General features: G+C 43.9%; 1 protein-coding gene across 1 annotated transcript in view; it reads right to left on the bottom strand.

Moving 5' to 3' along the window:
- KCNH5 (potassium voltage-gated channel subfamily H member 5) overlaps positions 1 to 21,787 on the bottom strand; it is a 174,007-nt gene extending 152,220 nt beyond the window's left edge. Inside the window, exons 1-3 of the mRNA XM_087747952.1 lie at positions 21,666 to 21,787; positions 8,110 to 8,233; positions 1,456 to 1,562 (exon numbers count right to left, since the gene is read on the bottom strand). Of these exons, the coding sequence (XP_087604078.1) occupies positions 1,456 to 1,562; positions 8,110 to 8,233; positions 21,666 to 21,738 (304 nt within the window). The 5' untranslated portion in view covers positions 21,739 to 21,787. The remainder of the gene's footprint in view (positions 1 to 1,455; positions 1,563 to 8,109; positions 8,234 to 21,665) is intronic.
- Positions 21,788 to 22,258: the final 471 nt, after the last annotated feature.

The following is a 22,258-nucleotide window of genomic DNA, read 5'->3' as shown; positions in this document are numbered from 1 at the left end:
TTGGAGGGCTCTCCTGGGCACCTGCAGAAACAGCTGGACTTCAGAGCCGCTCTTGCTTCTCTTTTTAATTAAAGTATTGGCTAGAATGCTTTGAAGCAGGCAGAACTGGAGAAATCTAAAGACATTTCTTACTGTTTAAGTGCACATACAGGAAGATTTAGTCTAAAAAGGGAAAGTGGAAATAAAGCATAAAGCATGTGAGTTTGTTTCAAGAAGACGAGGTATCCAGGATGCTCTTTTCAATGTCATGAAAGGTTTTTGGGAGTTTGCAGTGAAACGGTGCAGTCAGGCATAGTTAGCTCTTTCCCGAGGCACACCGTTGCCTTCCCTCAGCCACGACATGCAGAGGAAACCTCCAGCCTCACCCCAGCACGGTGCTCTGTGCCAGCACCAAAGTCCACCCGGGGGGAGCATGGCCTCAGCTGCTGGGCTCCTGGCAGCTGAACCAGGGGGAAAGCTCCCCGATCCCACAGGAGCTGCATCATGTCCTGGGCAAGGAAAGCCAAGCCAAAAAAAACATCGTTGAGATTGCTCTTGGCTTGTGTTTGACATGGCCACAGACCCAGCCAACTAGACTCGGTCTGCTCAGTGTAGAGGAACCAGCTTTTCTGGAGCACGTTCCATCTGACAGTTTCAGCTTTCTACCTTGGGACGATGGCCTGTGCCAGTGGAGGAGGCTGCTCATCTCCACTGACGACAGCAGGAATTTCAACCACCAGCCCAGGACACACGTCCACACTACACAAGCCCAGTGTGAGACCACACAACTGTGCAGGTTTGCCTTATCAACGTTATAGCACATACTAAGCAAGAAGTCCTACCCACATACATGGCAGGACAGAAAATGTGACTGGAGTGACTCATGGTTAAGACAAACTGAAGAAAATCTTCCCTGGTTCTGGCAACCTCCGGTAAACCCAATGCCACCAAGACGAAGGGACTTACGTCCTACATCTCCTTAAGTTACAAAATTCCCTGGTTTTCTGATTAATCCATGGGTTATGCACCAAATGTAGTACTCTCACTAGAGCTCAGACATGTTGGTTTACACACCGCAGAGGCACTGCTGGGAGCATCCACTCACGGCAACCAGGGTCTGGGTTCTCACTTGTGGAGACATGGGGGTGTTTCCTGAGGGATGTGAGGAACCTCATTCAGGATTTCTTTTCACTTAACCCAGTCAGTTTCCCTTCAGGGAAACAATCCTCAAAACTAAATATATTTTGGAAAGAAGGAGTCAGACTAGAGACAGCAGGGAACAACTATTCTTGGCAATCTGAACACTCGTCCTGAAAAAAGAGCTCTTTTCCTGAGCTGTGGCGACCAAAATACCCATTTCTTCTCCAAATCTTGCCCCAAATTTACCCATATGTCAAAATGAAAATTTATTTTAGTGTATTATATACTTTAAATATGCATTATCGCTCCCAACACCATACACAAATATATACATACTGTTTTTCTTGTAGAGAAGAATTTCAAAGCAGTTTGACTCATAGTTGTCAAAAGTCTGTCTGACTTTTTCAATGGTCTTCTTGTCTGTCAGTTCACCATACATAAAACTGAAAAAGAACAAATGTTTCTTTTTTTTCTAGACAAGCAACAACTTTGTTACAGTCATCTTAAACGGTATTAACACTGGAGATGCTATTAACTGTCATTTACCAAAGTTTAATTATGATTTACACTTCATTTAAATATTTAGTGTTACAAGGAAACCTACAATAGTGAGTAACCGCGGCCACCTTTTTACTGTAAATGACAGCAAATAAATCCACTGTAATGTTTCATTAAGTGTTTTTCTGAGCGTATCTTTAAGGATAGAACTATAGAAGGTTAGAAGAAGAGCTGATAGCCTATAAAACCATTATTGCCACAGCTGCAGGCCATGAGAATATTGCTGTCAAAACAAAGAAAAGTGAACAAAACCTCTAAAACCTCCCAAATTTTGTTCAGTCCTCTTGAAAAGGCTTCTGGAGGAGGAATGGAAGCTACTACAGGTAAAGGCTGTTGGCTGAATCAATGGCTACAAATCTAATCTTGTCAAGATGCATTCGGGACAATAAGATAATTGGAATCCTTTTACCAATTACAAAAATACCGATTACAAAAGGAGGGGGGTTTTAACCAATAAGAAATGATGACTAATTCTCTGAAAAATCAGCACAGAAAGCAAGTGTATGAGTTGTCTCAGTGTAGCTACGTCTGCACAACTACCAAATATAACCAAATTCACCCTCATTTTCCTTATTGTATATTGCATTTCTTTAATATTTCAGTAAAAATATGGAAAACATTAAAATGCTTTTGGAGACTCATCCCTCTCCAGACTGAGAATATAAAAACGTAATTTTAACTCTGCTATTTCTTGCCACTTGACCATCTCATCATTGCACTCTCTTCCAGGTCAGACTTTCAGCTGGTGTAAGCAAACCCAACCCCCCGACCTTACTTTTGAAAGCCTTTGTAAGGAAACGGCCAGGCTTTCATTGTCATTCTTCCCTGGATTAAAAATAAGCGAAGACCACTCTGTGCAAATCCCCAGTTACAGAACTGAAGGAAAATGGCACATGGGATAAAAGGTTTCAGACACTTAGATGAATATACTTTTAATTGATCAGACTTTTTTCTTCCCCATTTTCTTTGTTCACAAAGAGTTTGAGCTTCAGCTGAAACCTACAACAGACAACCCTAAGAATATGAAAGAGAAAAGACAAGCTATCAGTGCCTCTGTGGTTTCAGTGCAGCTTCTCTTTTATTGATCAACAGACCTCTAAAGGTTCAATAAACATATTTTTTTTATGTCTGCTGTTCTGAAAGAAACAATAAAACAGCATAGTGGTTAGTGACTCGGCAAGCATTAAAATACTCAATGAAGGCCAGACCGTGAATCTTTTCTTTACACAGCCAACAAAGGGCAGTAATGGGGCTGCTCCCAGAATAAGCTGCTGCCCAGCATGGGTGACAGAGGCAGATGCGGAGCATCAGAGTAACTACAACATCTGTATGTCACCACAGGCGCTTCTTCACTAGTAACACAGGGAGAGGTATTGATAAATGACATGTTCTAACTGTTACGGTTGGGACAGCAATGTAACGGAGATGCCACTACAGCGACTGACGTCAGGAAACGGCTTCACCAGGGCACAAGGCTTCGTTAAGGTACTGCTTATCATTAACATACACGGCCGTCTTTAGGAAATGCAAAACACAGCCTGCTGCTCATTCTCAAATGACCTGCCTTTCCTTCCCGATTTCAGCTGATAACCTTTTATACATTTATACATGAGTTGACAACAAAGAGAATTTGATTTTTTTTTTTTTTAATCTATGCCTTTTTTAAAGCACTGATGAGGTAAAGCAGATTGTTCCCCTGTCTGCAACACAAAATAAGAGCTGGTAGTTCTCACACAGCCTGTTGTGCAATTCAATTATCTTTTTTTGTTTTCTTGAGATTTAAAACAATGTTTCTCTTAGCCCTGAAGGAAAAAATAACAAGACTTTGTTAAAGCGCTTGACTTTACATGGCTTATAATACAGAAAGTCATCATTAATTAGTGTTAAAATGTCAAATCGTACTTGGTGTTCTGAGCGGTGGACGATACCAGTTAGCGCTGCTGAATACAATCAATCAACTTTATGTTTTAAATTAAAGGCAGCTTATTATTGCAGTAAACCTGTAATACTCAAATCTTACATTATTTTCACATATAAAGAGACATTTTAAAGGCTTGTGGAATAATAAAAACATTTTTCAGAAGGCGATTTTTAACAGCACCAAAGAAACCTCAAAGCCACTCACTGTATAAGTTATATAAGATCTTTGCTTATCACAGGTTTAATTTAATTTAGTTTGTCCTATTTTGTACACATGGAAGGACTCCTACTTCTTCAGTCAATCACTCTGTCTTTTTCTGCCTCATGTTTTTTGTTATTTAGTGCTTGTCGAGTGCCTTCAGTGCAAACTGTACAAGACATAAATATCAAAACCACACTGCTACTGGGAATCTTACTACCTAGAAAATAGACTTATCAAAGAGAAACAAGACTTACTGAAATACTCAGAGAAGGGCACAATCTTAGATAATTTCCCCATCTCTGAAACAGACCATTTGTCATTTAAGGTGCCTGGGCTCCCGCCTCCCTTTGAAAGCATCCCTTGGCACAGAAAAGCCCCATCTGAAGTTTTATATCGTGCTCTTCTGTCCTTTGTCAGGATCCAGAGCAGTGGCATCAGAACAGCTCCAGGTCTGCAGCACGTGCCAGGGCGGTATTTAACAGCTTTTTGTGAGGAATTATCCAGGATAGAGGACAGGTGAAGCACAGAAAGTATATGATCCTGCATCCAATTTACAGCTCTCATCCAAAAGCACAGGATGAAAAGGCATCAATTACAACGGACAAACATCTACCCAGCAGGAACAGCAACTACAGATACACATCAATAGCTTCAAAACTTTGCAAGTTAAAGAGCAGGCACCATTTCTGAGGGGAAATGGTGCAGCTCCCAGGGTCCCACCGGCGTGCTCAGCAAAGTTTCTTTGCACAGCTTTGGCAGTGCAAAGAGGCCTTCTCACATACACAAAAATCATGTCACGGAGATGACATCCCAGTATCAAATCTAACTTTTTTCAAGTCCAGCATGCTGTACCCACCATGCAAAATCCCATTTCTTTGACCACAGTGGGAATTTTGCCATTAGCTTCACTGGAGCCAGGATTTCATTTGCAGACTTTTTTTAATCCCACTTGCAATGGCAGTAAATCAAAACAAGGGAGAGCAGAGATGCTGACTGGAGCACTGCAAGCATTTCAGTAGAAACACTACCTGTAAACAACCGCTTCAGCAAGGAGATCCAATTGCATCCCCCTGTACAGCGGAAGGCAGCACACAAACAGGGCCTAAGAGCAGGTTTCCTCTTTGGAAACAAAACCAGCAACCAGCTACACCCAGCCCGGCACAAGGCTCTCAGGTGCAAGGAAGGGTAAGCAAGGCAAAGCCTGGAGCAAATGCCAAGTGTAAAATGCCAGGGTAGGTGTACCAACCAGCCACTCAAAGGGTGCCTGCTCTTTCAAAGGCTTGATGGGAATACAGAGCTTAACTGATAAGCAACAAGATTAGAAACCACTGATATTACTTGCAACATTAAACTGGGTTTTAATGTTTTATAACTGTTTATTCTTTCAACGTATTCACAAAGACATACATTGTCGTGACTGTGGGCAACTGGGCATGAAACAAGTGGTTTTCCTGCATGCTGGTTGATCTGTCAGGGCACCTCCAGGCAGGGGTTTTTCCATGGTTAACTGAAGGTTAGAGGTGTCGTAATTGCAGATGCTCTGTTTCTCCTGGACTGTCAGCTCATTTTCATTTAGCACAGCAATGCTTCACCAGCACACAAGTTCTTCCACCTAAAAATCCTGTGCATTTTAGCACTCACTTATACCAATTATTCTATATATCAGCCCCAGGTACACATGGAACTTCGGGCGCCATGTGCACCCAGAAAGAACACACATTGATTCCCATCACACAATATTCACATAGCCTGACCCCTACATACGCTGTGCCTTCTATATACTGCCCGTGAAACTAGGGAGGCTGGCACTTGCACTGAGGTATTTCTAAGTGATTTTCCTGCCAATGGGCACATTGCTGCTGATTAAAAAGATGAGAGAAGTGTAAAATCAAAGGGATTACCAGCTTGTAACTGAGGCTAACTCATTGCCCAAGCTGGAACAAAAATTGCTCACACCTCCAGTGCCTTCAGTTTATCCACGCCTCCCGGTGATCAGTATTAGCCAAGACCACCTGAGGCTGAATATAATGATGGCCTATGAGCAGCCCCACTGTAGGGTATGGGGTGCGACAGACAGAAAGAGGATATAGGGAATACTCACTGGACTACCCAGGAGAAAAGCATGGGTGAAAGCTGCTTTGAAGGCACTATACCTTCTAGGCAGGGGCAAGCTGACCAGATACTGCAAAATTTATAAATTGTCCTTTATCACACTCATGATCAGTAACAACAATAACTCGAATCAGGGGCTACATTTACATTGTTTTTATCTGTGTATTTTTCTTTGTTTGGATTTTTGGCACCAAAAAGCTGTAAAAACAGACCCTTCCAAAACCTGCAATAAAGATGTAGCACCATAGCACTCTTATCCCAGAGCACTTGTCTTAGAACAGCAATGCAAACATTATATATAAAGCAATTTTTATGCATAATGTAACATAATCTCGGCATAACATAGCAAATCTGGACTGAGAGCCTGACTCAAAAAATAATATAAATAACAGCCCCAGACATCAAAAAACCTCCAGTGACATTCTACTGAATAAGCCTAAGCAGGCACCATTGGCTTTCAAGACTATTTTCCATTCCATACAGCTGCACAGCTCTTCATTAGAGAGCAGCTCCAAAAACACTGCTCTGGAAGGCTACACACTGCACATCAGACCACGCTGAAAACCTCTCCAGCTCTCCTTTAATCTGCAAAGACTGGGATGTCTCCTAAGAAGCAGGAAACATCACACTGCATATATAGCTCCACCAGCTAAGACCCAGACACAAAAGAAGTACTAGCCATGCTTTGAGTATAAAGAGGCTTCTCCAAAATACAGAGATGGATGTATAGAACGAAGATTAAAGAAAAAAAAAAAATCTTTGCTACCAGTTCCATTTTCCACAATAATTCCTCCTTGAATTTGCATCTGTACGATTCACCTGTATGATCTACTTGAACGTGGTCAAAACAGGATCCTTACAAATTGTAACTACAGCCCATCACATTCACAAAAAGCACTCAGATGTAATAAACCTTTTAGTCTCCTCAGTATTTGAGGCACAGGGGAATAATTATAAGAGAGGTATTGCTAAACCTTCACTCCCTCAACGTTTTCCTACAATCCCATTCTATATTTATAATTATTTTAATGTGCACAGACTACAAAAGTGCTGGCACACAGCAAACTTACACAGTTCGATATACAGGATAGCAGAGAGCAAAGGGGAAAAGCATGTAGGTATAACCAGGATGGCTGTGATAAGGCTGTTCCTTTCAGCTCCACTGAGTACATCGACTCTGTTGCTACTGTGTGAATGAATATTTCATTTCAGCAGCACATGCCCATCTCTTCTCCATTGCCCATTAGAGGACACCTGGCTGCACACAGCAAGCCTGGACCCCCAAGGTTTCCTCCCCTTCCCAGCAGATGAGAGCAGTGACTACACATCAGCATGTGTTGTTTTTTGTAATAAGCGATGACTGACATCCGAGGACAGGCTCGCTGCCCGCCCTGCTCCTGCCAGCTGAAGCATCAGCTGATGATCAGTGTCTGGCAGCACCCGTCTCCCAAAAATCATCGCTGTAGGCATGCAGCCCCCTCCTCCCAGTGCCCTGGAGCTGGTCGCTCCCTGAATGCATAAAGGGAAAACCATAGAAACTTGTATCTCAGCCATTCCTTATTACCTCTGTCCGTCGTTTACTTTGCTCACGCACATACGCACATGCACACGCATTAGGGATTTAGTCTTTCCCCAAAGCACCTCCTTTTAAAGGATGCATCAGACAAGGCACAGATGCATGTCTAACCATAAATCACAGCTGCCTGCTCCTGAAAGATCACCAACAAAAGGAAAAAGCCATAAAGCTGCAATGCTTCGAGTAAATATATCATCAGCCTAATCACTCTCTTGGGAATAAAGATGCAGTTTGCACATTACTGTGCTCTGTGTGTGTGTGTAATAACAGGGACCAATATCAGCTACAGAATAGCCCACCGCCTCCTGGCACGATAACAGGAGCATTAACAAAAATCTAGTAAAAAAAGACTTTGAAATACATTACCTAAAACCCCACTTTCTTTATTGGATTATTAGCTAGAGCACATTTGTACTGATATTAGCCAGGATAAATTTCAAAAAGTGCTTTACCATGTCCTTGATAAGTTGCTGGTTTCATTCATTTAAAGCCTGTTTCAATACTTTAATTTCTGCAAAACAATGCTTTTCTTACATCGATCCTTTCACCAAAACCTCATTGTTCTTCCCAGCAGATTTATAATTTTAAAAGTGCACCGAGTGGCAACGAACAGTCAGCATACCTGCAAGTGCTACTCTTCTGCATGACGTCAGCTCGATGATATCCAGAGAGTTTACAAAAACCGTCATTACTATAAACTACGGGCCAGTCCACAATCTGGGCATTTCCCAACAAAAAACTGGATTCTGAAGAGAGAAAGACAAAAAGAGAGAAAGGGCTGTTGTCAGTGGCACAATCTATTTAAATCCTCCGTGTGTTACACAGCAGATGCAGAGTTATTCACAATGGTAACTTCTATCATGAAATTTCAGAGGGAACTGAAATCAAAATGGGTATCAAAAAAGAAATCGTGATGAAACAGGATAATATAAGTAGCTTCTTGCACCACAGAATACTGACATAAGCACCAATGCTTTAACAATTTAGAAAGGATTCATTTATTCACAACATCTGGGCAAGGTATCACTTTTGATTTTCACTTTATATGTATCTTGAAATCAACCTTAAATTAACTTGCAAACTGAGTTTTAAATGCTGAACTGCATGTGTGCCCAACGCTGATGACGACTCTCTTGCTTAAGACAAGTACGTTTTTCCTCCTGGCAGGTCCCAGTCTGTTTTGCGGGACACAGCCAGCATCCCTGGGATGAGGGACAGAGAGCACCAGGAGCCGCTGGGCAGGGGCGAGATGTGCCCACCACAGCTTGTGGTACACCACGAGCCACATCACGCCTGGGAGTGCGGATATTAAGTGACCCACGTGGAAATTCAGCACGATCGGGGAACTGATGAGTGCCAAAGGGACTTAGACGTTGAAATAACACAAAGCAGGTACTGAATTTCAGTGGCAGTCTATTACAAATGCAAATAGGTGGGTTTGGCTCATCCTAGTAACATGCATCCATTGCTGTAAATACAAAATAAGGGCAGGGAGTATTTCTAGGAGGCTGAATTCAGGTTTAAATACTGCTTCAGTCATCTGTTCTTTCAGTCAGTGCCTACAGTTCATACACACGGACTGGCACCAACACATTACGAGTTAGTCCTAAAATAGTTTTATTCACTAGTTTGGAAAGATTCTTCCATCCCCGCTTTTAGCAGGGCGTTTCCAAAGAAGGAAATACCCATTTTTCCTTAAAAACAATGTTGTGGGATTTTATGTTTATTGACACTGTAAACATTCCTAATTTTGTTTCAGAAATAATATTCTCACTTAGCAGAGGTTCTCAAATTATAGTCTGTGATGATATTCAGAGTTTTCTTTGTTTTTACTCTTAAGTTTTCAATTTCATTTTGACTGCAGCTATGGGACTAACTGGTCCCATTCATTGATGCTAAAAAGCTATTAAAATATAACTGTTAACAATCACTGCTGTATAGAAATTATAAGAAACATTCCTTTCAGCAGTTCTTGTTGAAAAAAAATTAAGGAGATTTTTTACAAATTTTCCTCGTAATAGCCAAAGAATGGTTATGCCAATTACTTACGGACATATACTCAGGTGCACACATTCATTTTCACATAAAAGTGACACTGGGTTTGCATGAGCTACACAAGCCCTTCTCAGAGTATTTGTAACTGTGACTGGATTGTACATTATGCAAATGTTATTCTGTTGAACAAGGAAAGTGTACTGAAAAAATAGTATTTCCTTCTTTCTTCTTTATAAGCATGAATTTGGAAAAAAATAATCTGGAGATTATTGGATTTTCTATAGAAAAGCAGATTTAAAAATATTTAAAAGCCAACCAATGTGAGAAATAGAAGTTTAGATTTTGTGAAATCTAACACTTTTAAGCTCAAAGAATTTCTTTGAATCCATCACAAACATTCTTAAGCCTAAATGCCAACTTTAAAAATTTGCTTTCCTACCCAAAGGGAGATGCCCTCGCTACAAGCAGCAGGAGACACGAGTAAAGCCTGAGCATTACATAAAACCTCCCTGGCTTTCCGCAGCCCATTCTGCACCAGGGACTCAGCCCAGCTTTCCTCAGCAGGGCACAGATACTAACCCAGGGGACATCCTAACCCCCTGGAAACCAAAGGGTTCACTGGAGCTCATCCCATCGTATTGATGTCCACCAAACATCTTGCATCTTCTCCAGTTTGGAAAAGGGGAGACACCAGGAGCCGCCTAAACCCTCTGGGCTCCCCCCATGGTGGCCACCCTACCACCACCGTACCCCAGCAGCTGGAGAGGATGGGAGCATAAACAATTCTTAATTTCCCATCGCACAGGGAAACAACCAATATTACAAGTCCTCTGGTTAGATTTGGAAAGAGATTTCTTTATAGCATTATCTTTCACTAAAGTTTTGCTCACATATCTGGATACAACCGGCAGGACCTGGGCGATGAGAGACTGCAATACCAAACTCGCTCATGGACACTGTGCACATCTGGGTCCTCCCCACAGGACCACAGTCCAAAAGCAGATAACCCTGCTTCGAAGCCTCCCCGTCCGACAGACATAATCTTGATTGTGCATTCCCACCACGTAACTGCTTCAGGACACAAAGTGCATAACAGAAGATACGTGTTGCAGCCAGCAGCTGACATACAGCATTTAATGGTTGTCTTCTATGGATTTGACACTTCTTTACACCTGAGGGTCTCAATATACTTGATAAGGCATTCACTAAATCAAATCCACCAGAAACTTGGGAGGGAACAAAACATAAAGCCAAACTACTGATAGTTTAAAACAATCTCATAAAATCAGAAAAAATAGACACTTGGTAGATACTAGTATTTGTAAGGTTAGATCAGATATATAGTATATGTACTAGAAACTAGACCAGATAGTAGAATATGTTTTCTTTTGTCCCTATGAATTTTCCTTTACTTAATTGACTTCTTTTTTACCCTTGTCTCCTAAGCAAATAAGGCTTATTCATCCATGCTCAGCACATGAATATGTATGTGTGTGTCCTATTCCAACTAAAGAAAAATCTTGAATCAATGTTTGCATCTTGTTAGAAACCAATAAATCTAACTGCAGGCACAAAGCCACAGGAATCCATGATTCACGAACGCTGCTGCTCAGTGAGCAGCTTGATAAAATTTAAGGAAGATCGGGTCAGCATCTGACCCTTGGGTTTTATTGTGTACCCAAGTCTCAGCATCCACAGGAACACAAGCCTACCCTATGTTTTATCAGGAGTCATGTTATTTTCACCAACGAAGACACATATTAACTCTTCCCTATTTCTACAATTTCTCCAGATCAAAACTCCAGGCAGATTTAACTTTACATTAGCCAGTCCATACCCAGCTGTAAACATCCAAACTGTGCACTGGATGATGGGACACTTTGAGAAAACCTCTTTTATCTGGCCATAATTTCTTAAAATTGCAGAGTGCAAAGGGACACGGAGGAGTTTTTGCTTTGAGTCCTCTGCTCTGACCCCTTGTATATTCTTTAACATGTCTCTGTTTTGGAGCCTAACCTTGGTCAACAACAGAGACTCCCTAGAGAATGCAACTTTAGGGTTTCTAGGAGTTTTGTGTAGTTGGAGAAGAGACTGCTTTACATCGTGTCATCACCACTAACCACCACTCATGAAAGTCCATTTCTGCAGTTACCTGCCCTCAGGTTGGGTCCTAACAGCCAGTCCTGCACTAAATCCATCTGCATGCCTGACTTCCATATTTCTACAACTCAGTTACATGGTTTCCTCAATAAGAAAGGTCAATCACAGTTGTGTCTTGGGTTAAGATTTCCATCAGACTATGGCAAATTCCACTCTGTTTGATTTCCAGCTGGCTGCTTGAACCTGGTGTAAGAGACAAGGGTTGGAAAAAACTCATTTCCTCTCCATCTCCAGTTGCCATAGGGCAGCCTAACACCAAAGACGAGTCTGTCCCCTTCCAAACACAACTGGCTGTGTGTTCCTCCTGGCCTCCTTTGCCAGCAGCTCCAAAGTAAGGACCCTCAGCCAAGGGCACCTTGATGTCTCCCTCTGCCCTGTGACTCTGTGGTCAAGTCCCGGAGCAGCCCCTTCACACAAGCCAAGTCTTCATTCAAGCAGATCAGGTATAGTGAAAGACAAGTGTGCTACAGACCTGCGTACAGGCTGCCAACTGACTTGCTCCTTCCTGAGATAGGTCCATAGTCATTGCACACAACAGGGAGGAAACGCACCCAGACCAAAGCTACTCACCCGATGGCAGCCCAGGGATGTACCCCGCCAGCGTTGCTGCAGGCAAGCACTGAGTGCACCTCCATCATCAAATCCCAGGTTCATTCCTGGTCCTCCCCTTCCCCTGATGGCCCACAATCCACATTGGCTAGTTCATACAAAAGATCTTTTTTTGAGTGAGCCAAAGGACTTCTATACAATCAGTCTTTTCTAAAGCACGGGCATGAGCCCTGCAATGCCACACACCAAGGACTGCCCCCACAGAGCAGATGCCTTCTGCAAGACAGACCCAGGCTCAGACTCCCTTCATGGGAGAGGCAAGCTCTCCTTGCCTGCTCTAGTCTTCAACAGATAAGATTGGTGTTTTGCGCCTTCTTCAGAAGAAAAAGGAGCCAATAAAAGGTCTGCAAATTGCAGGGTGATGAGCATAGCAAGGACACCAGCACTGGGATCTCCACAGCTGTCTTCCTGTGGGATTCAATACACAAGAGCTATATTCTGCAAGCTAGTTTTTTTTAAAGAATATATTATATTGGAGGTATTCTCAAGAATAAGTATTTCTTAACAGAGTTTAGCTGGACAACACCAAATTCAGCCACTACACCTATACCACAACACCTGAATTTACTCAGTTTTTAAGAATACCACGACTTCACTGAAAGCATAGTATCACAACAGGGATTGCCAAGGATAGCCAAAGTTACAGATGGCAATGCATAAATACAGCTCGCATTCTGCAGTAAGACACTGGTAACTAAAACCTGTGCAATATCTGTGCTGTAGCCCAGAAAGGAAAAAATCTTCTCTCTCCATGTGCAGCAGCACCCAATCTCACAAGTATTTTACCACGGAGGCTGGGAACTTCTCCTCTGGTCTGCTAGACATTGGCCATTGCTGAAAGCAGGACAGTAAATCTGACAGACCAATGGTCTGATCCCGTATATGAAACTCTATGCAACTGTGATCCAGATTACCATGTGGTGATATCTCATACTCTGAAAACATTAACATGCAGCTAACTTCAAAACTTGCATGATGATTGGCCCAAAATGTCTGGTAATGCATTCATCTTTGCTTGGATTTCTCCGATGCACTGAAAATCCATTTCTACTTCCCATTTCCTTAGAGATAAAAGTCAATTTTTATTATTTCTAAGCTTGTCTTGATGTCATTGCCTCCACCAATCATTTTCTCCATTCATCCCCCTTTCTGATATTTTGTAGAGAGCCCAAATCACAAATCTGTAGGTTGTGTAAGTTCTTTGACTAGACACATCTAACACCAGTGTCTGTCTATAAGAGAGCAGGGAAGCAGGGCTCAGCCAGAGTCACCTGCCTCTGAGTTGCTAGATTCCTCTTTGGAAGTCAGCAGGCTTTTTATTAGCTAATATAACTCTCCTATTTACAAGGTTTAATACCGATGGCAAGGAATTGGGGTATTAGAGGCGTACAGTTAGCAAAATTTCAGGTTGGAAAACACAATTGAGGAAAACAATTATTAAAGGCACTGTGTTTGCTGTTGCTGCGCTTCCGTTTTGTAAAAAGGCTCTTTTGTATAAAGGCAGCCTATGCTGTAGAGCAGCAAGCCTTTAATCTTACCCTATCTTGCAGCAGCTCATACTCAACACAGTGCTGAGCCTTGTGTTGTTTTTTAAAAAAAAAAAAAAAAAAAAAAAGACCACAGTGTGCAAGCATTTTTTTTTAACCAACAAAATGCCCAAAGCAGTGTAAAATTCATGTTATATAATGACAGGAGAGCAAGAACAGCTAAATCATTCCAGGAGATACGCTTAGCCAAGTGAGAAACATTGTCCCTAATCATCTTTTCTCAAGAATGCTTGGGTACCACTTGTAACCAAAATTGTTTAAATCAACATTTTGGAATTCCAGCTCATTGCAAGAAAACAGGCAACTAATGTTTTTAGAAAAGTCACCATTGAAAAGATGTTTTAAAAAAATGAAGCAGTAGCAGAACACAAGTAATAATAATTATAATAATAAAAAGAAGCAGTGGAATTTATTCCCATCTAGCAATAAACTCCTAACTCAAGCAACTTTACACAGAGCTGTCCTTCAGAATTACCGCCCTTCCATTGCAGAGCAAATGCAGCCCGGACCTGACAGGGTCTGTGAAACGTCTGGAATTTGCCTTTTTTGCTAACGCTGTCTTATAAAAGCCCCAAACCACTTAAACGGCTGTCAGCTGACTCTCCTTATAACTACACAGGGTCAGCATATTGCTGCAGTCTCGTTTAGATCTTCTTGGAAAACTCATGGGGCTCCTCTTTGTGTGTGTTGGGCAGGGGGGTCCTAAAAAATGTTCTCTTTTTTTTTATTTTCTTTTAGCTCTCCTGAGCAAGTCTTGGCCCTGGTAACGCACATTTCTACTGGTGTTATTTACAGTGACTCCAACCACAGGCTCAAGATGTACTGCATCCCCACAGAATACAACAGAAAATCCCAAACCCTTTTGGAGGGCGCTGCCCTCTGAAATCAGCCTCAAGGGGCACCGACATCCCTCCAGCTCCGGGGTCAGCTGCACGCAAACCGCTCTGCTTCAAGCGGCAACCTCCACCAGCACTTTGTACTCCTTACTATAAAACCACATTGCTGTTTTCTAACAAAGCTATTATTTCCCCAGTGTCTTGAAAGCATGCAAAACATCAGTGTCATCCAATTTATCCAGCACATTAAGCGTTGCTTGCCTGAAAAAAAAAATCTCTCAAAGGACTAACTCTTTACATCACCTTTCTGTACCACTGTTGTTTTTAGTTAATACTCATATTATGAAAATGCAAAGAGGGCTAAACCCAGAGCAAGATGCCACCATACTGACTACACTAAAATGATCTATTTCCTGCCCCAAAGAAGTGCTCCTCAAATAAACCAAAAGATAAATAATCCAGCATTGGCTGCAATATTAAATCCACGTGTAAGTCACTTAGCTGGGAACACAGCAGCTTTCAGCAATTTAGCAAGCAAGCTCAAGAAGAAAGGTTAGAGTCCACCTGGGATTTACCTCCTGAAAACTTAAAAAATTAACTTTAACCATTCTGAACGCGAAAGCCCACAAAGAGAGTAGTCCCCCGCCTTTATTGTGGCACAACGTCATTGACTCCAGAGTTTTCAGTCAATAAGGACAAGAGAGCATCCCCATGAGTTGCTCACGAAATGACGTTTCATACAATTCTGACCACAGGTTCTCCCTCACACATTCATCTATCCTAGAGTTAAACTAATCCTCACCTATCCCAGTTATCTTCTAAAGGCCGCCGCTGAATCTGTTCTCTATTAAAATTATGAGGAACACAACACAGATGTAGTGAGACTAAATTTAAACTGGAGCACACCGTAGCTCTCGCTAAAGGCACACAGGCAACCTTGGGGAGCAACCAAAAATCAGATTTCTAGCTTTATACAAATGAGAGCGCTTGCTTCACATTCCCAGATGAGAAAATTGTGGTAACAGTAGCAGACACGGGGGCTCCTCTTGCAAACACTCAGCCCGAACCTAGTCCTGGCTGCAGTTTCACAGAGCCTGGCTGCATCTCAAAAAAACCTGTTTGGGCAGAGAATCGTCTGCCTCTCCCATGCCCCCCTCTTTGTACAAGTGGCTGAAGCAAAACTACCAGCAGGACGGATCCCAGCCCTGCACCGAGGTGCTGCTTCGGCCAGCCTCTTATGGGGCTATTCACCAGCCAGCAGTCAGACCCCCTCCCGCTGCCACCCGCGGGTGCAGGATCGGGCCCCGGCTGGCTGGCTTACACAGGGCTTGGCATTTAAAACAGCCAGTCACTCAGGGTGCTAATTAAACAAGTAACAGATTTTTTTTTTTTTTTTCCCCCTGAAAAACAGGTCATTAGAGTGCTAACTCCAAAATCTTCTTCTATTATTTAATTTTATCAAACCACAAAATACTATTCCCTTAGCTCTCCAGGGGAAGAACTTAAAATCCCAGTTAACCACCAAACAGTACCCTGTTAAACAGGCTAATTAAATATATTTCTACAGCTCACTTAACTTCCTGACATTATTCTTTTTATTCTTTGGCTATATACTCCTTCCAACAGCAATAAAAAAACCTGGATATTTACTCTAAAAAAAAAAAAAAAAAATCAATAATTTCATTGTTCTCTGCTCTCTCAGATTTAAACATTAACCTGGGAATGCAACAACTCTTGCAGTGACCTCTTGTGGCAAGCGCTCAGCAGCGCTCAAGCATCCCCCAGAAGAGAAGACCGTCCCTCCCGCCGCCCCATCCCACCGCCAGCAGCGCGCACAGAAAGAAATATTAGAAAGAGAAGACCCACAATTTACAAAGCAGCTGATCAGACCTCAAGGAAATCCAGCTATTCCTTTAGCTAACGATATGGCATTATTTGGGTTTCTAAATTAATACAATGGTATAGGGCTGCCACAACCATTTAAAAAAACAAACAAACAAAAAACCACAAAAATTTTAGACTGTGTAAAACTCCCCTGATTTCATCAACAGCAGGAAGATATGCTTAATCTTTCTACATTCAGCAAACCAACTTGAAAAGTAAGGAAAGCGGGGAGCTTGCAATTGAAAACTCCTCACAAACGTCATCTAGTAATGCTTCTTAGTGTAAAAATCCATAGATTTACGTATCAGCAGGCCCCCTGCAGTCGTAGAAACTGCAAACCCTGTGCCTTCGAATGCCAAAGAAAGCCCTAACGACATAAGCTCCTTGGTCATCCCTTCAGTAGCTTCTCTGCAGTCAACTGAGCTGAGGGATGGAAACTTTCGCCCCATGGTTTATAGGGTCTTTATGCAGAGATTTAGGGAACTGCTGAGGTCCGCATTTTTTTTCTGAGGATCCCAATGACAGACATCCTGTAAACTTGAAGTAACTTGCTTTAAAGAACTTTGTCTCTGCAGTGTGCATAACTTGATTTGGATCAGATGAAAATGCAGCTTGTTTTAGTTTAGGGGAGAGAAGCCTACATGTATCATGTCCCATGAGAACAACAATGTTTTGTCACCCTGCCTGTAAGACATCGGGTACACTACATGGGCTAGTAAGAAGGACAGAAGAGACAACAGGCACTTTATTTTATCTATAATACCAATGTAATAAAAATGAAAAAGGTGTCTTAGCACTACAGATGTGACACTCATTTCCCTTCTCCTTCCTGGGTAGCCTGCCTTGACAACACAGTCACCCCATGAACAGGGCTGACCCTTTTGTCCATCAAAGTCACTGGGACCCAGCAGGGCGTGAAGCTCCGTCGGAAGGAACTGCTTTGTAGGAATGTGTCACAAAGCTGAAAAAGGCCAGGAATTAAATACTAGCTTCATTAAAGCTCACAGTAAAATTCCCATGTAAACCTTACAGAGCCAAGATTTCAGCCCAAGCGTCAAAATACATTTGTGAAAGACCTGAAAGACCCATTTTCCCAAGGAAGCTTCTAAGAGTTATTGCAACAGAAACGATAACCAATAATAATGACTCTCATCACATAGATAAGACTGTATATAGTCTTTTCACTAGATTAAGCCCCTCTTCCAGACTGTTAGCACTCTTTATTGCATATTGCTGCAAAGTCCCAGAGTTAACCTTTTCCCAAACTCATCCTCTACCATAAAAGCAAATTATGTCACTAACATAAGCTTAATGCTTTTGCTGCTAGAATATGTGAAGGGTGAAGATGGACAGACAAGACAGAGACATTTCTCTGCCCCTGTGCGTGTGGCTCAACTGGCCGGATCGCTCTGCACACCAGCCAGGTCCACAAAGGCCAGCCCTGCTCTAGAGACTTGCCCAATTCTGTACCCATTGCACCTCCACGATGCTGAGCCGAGGTCAGCATCAGCAGGAGCTCTGAATGCACTGGAGAAGTAACCAATAATATTAGTAATAACGGGCACAGACTGCTGAGAACATCTTAGGAGAGAACATTGCCCTAAGGAAGGCCCTTATTAAAAGTCCGAAATACTAATGGCAGTAAAAGGCAGTCACCTTAATGTGATTTAACCCAGTGCTCTTACAAAACGCTTCTTCTTTCTGCTAGCAAAACACCTGGTGTTCTTAAGATCCAGGGCACAGTCAAGGCTGTAGCGAGATCGTATCAATCTTTGTGAGCCTCAGATAAGACCTTTACTGGATGTAGTTTCAGTATGTTTTAAAAGAAAAAAAAAAAAAAAAAAAAAAGATTTCAGAGAGCGCACTGAGATTACCCTGACAATAGAGGACTCGTCCCTTTTTACCAGCCGCAGCAGCTGGTCTAACGACAGACCTCGCTTCTCCCCGCAGACTTTGTCTCTCCTGGAGCTGAGCACGGCCGCGGTGTGGGCAAAGAACCCGCAAAGCAGCTTGAGGGGCACCATCCACCACAAAATGCTTTGGGAACCACCTGCAACCTGATGCTGTCCAAAAAGCAAAGTATGCCGCCGCTCTGAAATACTTCAAAAGCTCCAACGTGTAAAGTCACCTCCAAAAGAGAGGTTCCCCGGGGCAGTGGGGCACCATGGGACCCCCCCTCCCCGCATCAATTCTGGCGGTTGTTCCATCTTTCCCAAACACGGTGGCCAGGAGGGGAACGTCCAGCACGGCAGCCCAGAAACCCCACCCCTCCACGCAGAGGACAGAAGAGCCGCAGCCACCCCGTTCCTTCCTGCATGGCGCTCTGACGCTTTGCTCTCCACTGACTCACCGTCAGCGCTTCTCCCACAATTTTAACCTGATTTGTAGCCAAAGCTGGGGTGAAAAGGAAAAACAGAAAATGCGTAAACAATGCTGAAAATTGAATGCATGATTGCTTTTAACACCAGGCTGGCCACCACACTAAGTCTGCACGCCATTTTCCCACCATGTCAGTTCTGACTTTCCACATTTTAAAATTACGGCAATTTTGTCTATAAGTTTTGTTATTCAGATCCATCTCTGGCAACTCTGAGTAATTTGTCTCCAGCTACATTTCATTTTGAAACCATTGCTTCCATTTCACCTGAACAAGAGCCTATCGGCCAAAATACCTGTCTAATTCTTCCAGTCATACCTGTTGCCTAAGAGAAGATATTACCTCTATCTACAAACCTTCTCCTGGTTGTTAAGAAAAGATTTATGGTCAAGAAGTGCAAAGGGATTGTGTAAGTGTGAGAAATCTCAAAAGAGAGTGTTCTCTAACCAGGAAAGGCGATAGAAGGGCTTTTTTTGAGGATGCTGAAGATGTATTTCAAAAAAACAATCATCAGTCTTTCCTTCATCCCATTCCTCAACTTGTCAATGAAAAAAATCTCTTGGAAACTGGTGAATCCAAGTATAAAAACAAAACCCAGCACGCAGTCAGCAGACCAAATCCTTGCCTTCTACCGAGCACTGGCAGGAGACACTTGAACCAGATTTGCTCTACTGGATACCATTAAGTTCGGATTAAATAGTGCTGAATCCAAAGAAAATTACTATTTCTATATAGGACAAATAAGGTTATGTCCTGGATAACAAAAATAAGAACTAAATCATGTTTCAGTGCACAGCACTGACCACTTATATGAGTTAAAAACAAATTCCCAATCCACTTTTCGCTTTGTTGTCCAATGGGGCAGATTTGCCTCTGCAGCATCACGATTAGGCATCACCAGTGGCAGAGAAAAAGCAGAATGAATGACCAGATCAGCATGATTTATGCTCCCAAATTAGACCAGGTTAAAAACTGGAGAGGGATACGTGCTTTTAAAGTATAATGTTTGAAAGCCTTCTGAGCTCCTTCAGTTTTTCACGTCTCAAAGCTTTACTGAGCTTTCACCAGGCAGGACGTGATTTAATTAGAGCACGATACAAAAGCATGGCAATCCCAAACCCTGTGCCCAGCCCTGCCACCGACTTGCCGCATGACCTTGGGAACACAACCGTGATGCCCCGAGCCCTCGTTCATGCCACAGCTGTAAGAACAGGTTGGGCATGCCTCTGGGTGTCCTCTTCCACAAGGAGCTGTGAAGTGTAATTAAATTCTACCCAGCACTTTGAAATTGTCAGAGGGAAAGTGCTATATAAACCCCTATTAATTAAGCTTGCATTTAATATTCTGGTAAATAAATACACTATTGCGGGAAACTAGCTCTTAGCGATCCTGCAGCTACAGAGCTTGACACAGAGTCAGCTGCCGAACACAGAACGACACGAGAGGGAAGAAGCCCCCCAAAAAGGGTTGATGGCTTAATACAAGGCTGGCACTTTAACGTAAAACATTTTAAAACAAATTCTAGGTCCTCATCCCACTCCCGCTCCTGGGGAAGTCAATGAATCACTAATTTACTACCTGCCATCAAACTCAACTTCAAGCCAGCACACCAGACCACGTTAGTATGAACGTGAGGTAAATCCAGAATTGTGCAACAGAAAGGTGGAAGGGAACACTTTTCAGCACGATCTCACATCACATCATTAGTGTCTCGATTAATTATACATGTGGCAACTTCTCTCAGTGCTCTGCTCTGCCCACCTTTCCCACTCACGTCCCCAGACGCACGCTGGCACAGCAGTGCTTTGGGACGGCAGGGTCGCCCCGAGCTTGGGCTATCCGAGGAGAAATCTCTTAGCAGATGCAAAGTCCAGGTCTCTGACTGGCCTTCATTTGTACAAACATTCAGATGTTTCAGTAGTTATGCACCAGCGCAAAGGTTGCGTAAAAAAGGAAGGTAACTAGGACAAGACTTGCCTAAAGCAGCATCTACATTAACACACCAAGAGAGACGGTGGTCTGTAACACATCGTAACTTTAATGGAGCTGTACACAGTACTCTTGATCAGTGCTTTGCACTGGATGAAAGGGTAAAATTAACTCCATCAGCAAGGAATAATTTGATGGCCATGCAGTCCTGAACCAGTCCTGTAAATATTCACCTAACAGAGGAGCCGTAGATGAGCAACTGCAGACAGTTCTTTACATATTTGCTCAGCCACAGGATTACCATCCTCCAAATCACAGTCACTCTCTCATCCTCTTTCCCGGTACCTTCACCACAGACTTTAAAGTGTCACAGAATTGCAAAGACTTTGAAACCCTGAATGAAAACGGTTGCAAGCCCAATTATTAGAGAACTAAAGAACAAGAAGAAGGAAAAAAACGACCCGACGAGCAGAGAGGGTATTAGAAATGTAAATGACGACTACTTATTTTCAGAAGCGGCTCACCAAAAAACAAGAACAAAAAGAAGCTACAAATTCAGCGCACCGTTACGAGGTAAGAAGTGAGGGGGAAGAGGGAACGGACCGCGGCGGCCGGCTGCGGCGGAGCCCGGCGGGGCACGGCAGCCCCTCGCCCCGGGCAGCCCCCGTTCCTTGAAGGCGCCGCTTTGGCACGGCCCCACCAGCGTGGCAGCGGGCGCGGCAGCTCCGCGCCCCGAGGAGCCGCCGCGGGGACGGAGGGACGGATACCGAGGGACGGATACCGAGGGACGGAGGGAGGGAGGGAGGGATGGATGGATGGATGGATGGCGGGGATCTCTCACCGCTCGAGCGCCGGACGATGTTCTCCAGGAAGGTGTTCTGCGGTGCCACCAGCCCTCTCTTGCCCCCCGGCATCCTGCAGCGCCGGGCTCGGGGGCCGGGGGTGCGCGGCAGCGGCGGCGGCGGCGGCGGCGGGGGGGGGCCGGCGGCGGCTGGTGCGCCCGGTGCCCGTGAGTCGCGCAGGGGCGGCCGCGGCCGCTCATGGTAGTGGCGCCCCCGCGGCGGCTGCAGCGCGGACTGGGGCCGCGCCGCGCTCCGCGCCGCCGAGCGCCGCCGCCCGCGCCCCTTGCGCCTGCGCGCCCGCCCCGCCGGGCCGGGCCGGGCCGGGCCGGGAGGGGGGGGTCGGGGGGGCGGAGCGGCGCGGAGCGGCGCGGAAGGGAGCGGAGCCCAGCGGGATGCGCGGTGGCGGCGTCGCGCCCCGCTGAGCATCGTCCCCCGGTTGTCCCCGGGTCGGGCTCTCCGGGAAAGCGCTTCGAAGTTTTGCCCCGTCCCTCTGAGCGAAAGAAACCAAAAAACCCCCTAAACCCCCTTTTCATGTATACAATGGTTTCTGAACATTTTTTCCCCATGTTCTCAGCGGCTGGGTTTTGGGGAA

This window comes from Nipponia nippon, unplaced genomic scaffold, assembly GCF_047370975.1.
Source record: "Nipponia nippon isolate SJK-2023a ecotype South Korea unplaced genomic scaffold, ASM4737097v1 scaffold_11, whole genome shotgun sequence".
In the NCBI taxonomy this organism is placed as follows: Eukaryota; Metazoa; Chordata; class Aves; order Pelecaniformes; family Threskiornithidae; genus Nipponia; species Nipponia nippon.
Note: the sequence above shows the minus strand (reverse complement) of the source record. Positions and strands in the feature narration are given on the sequence as shown.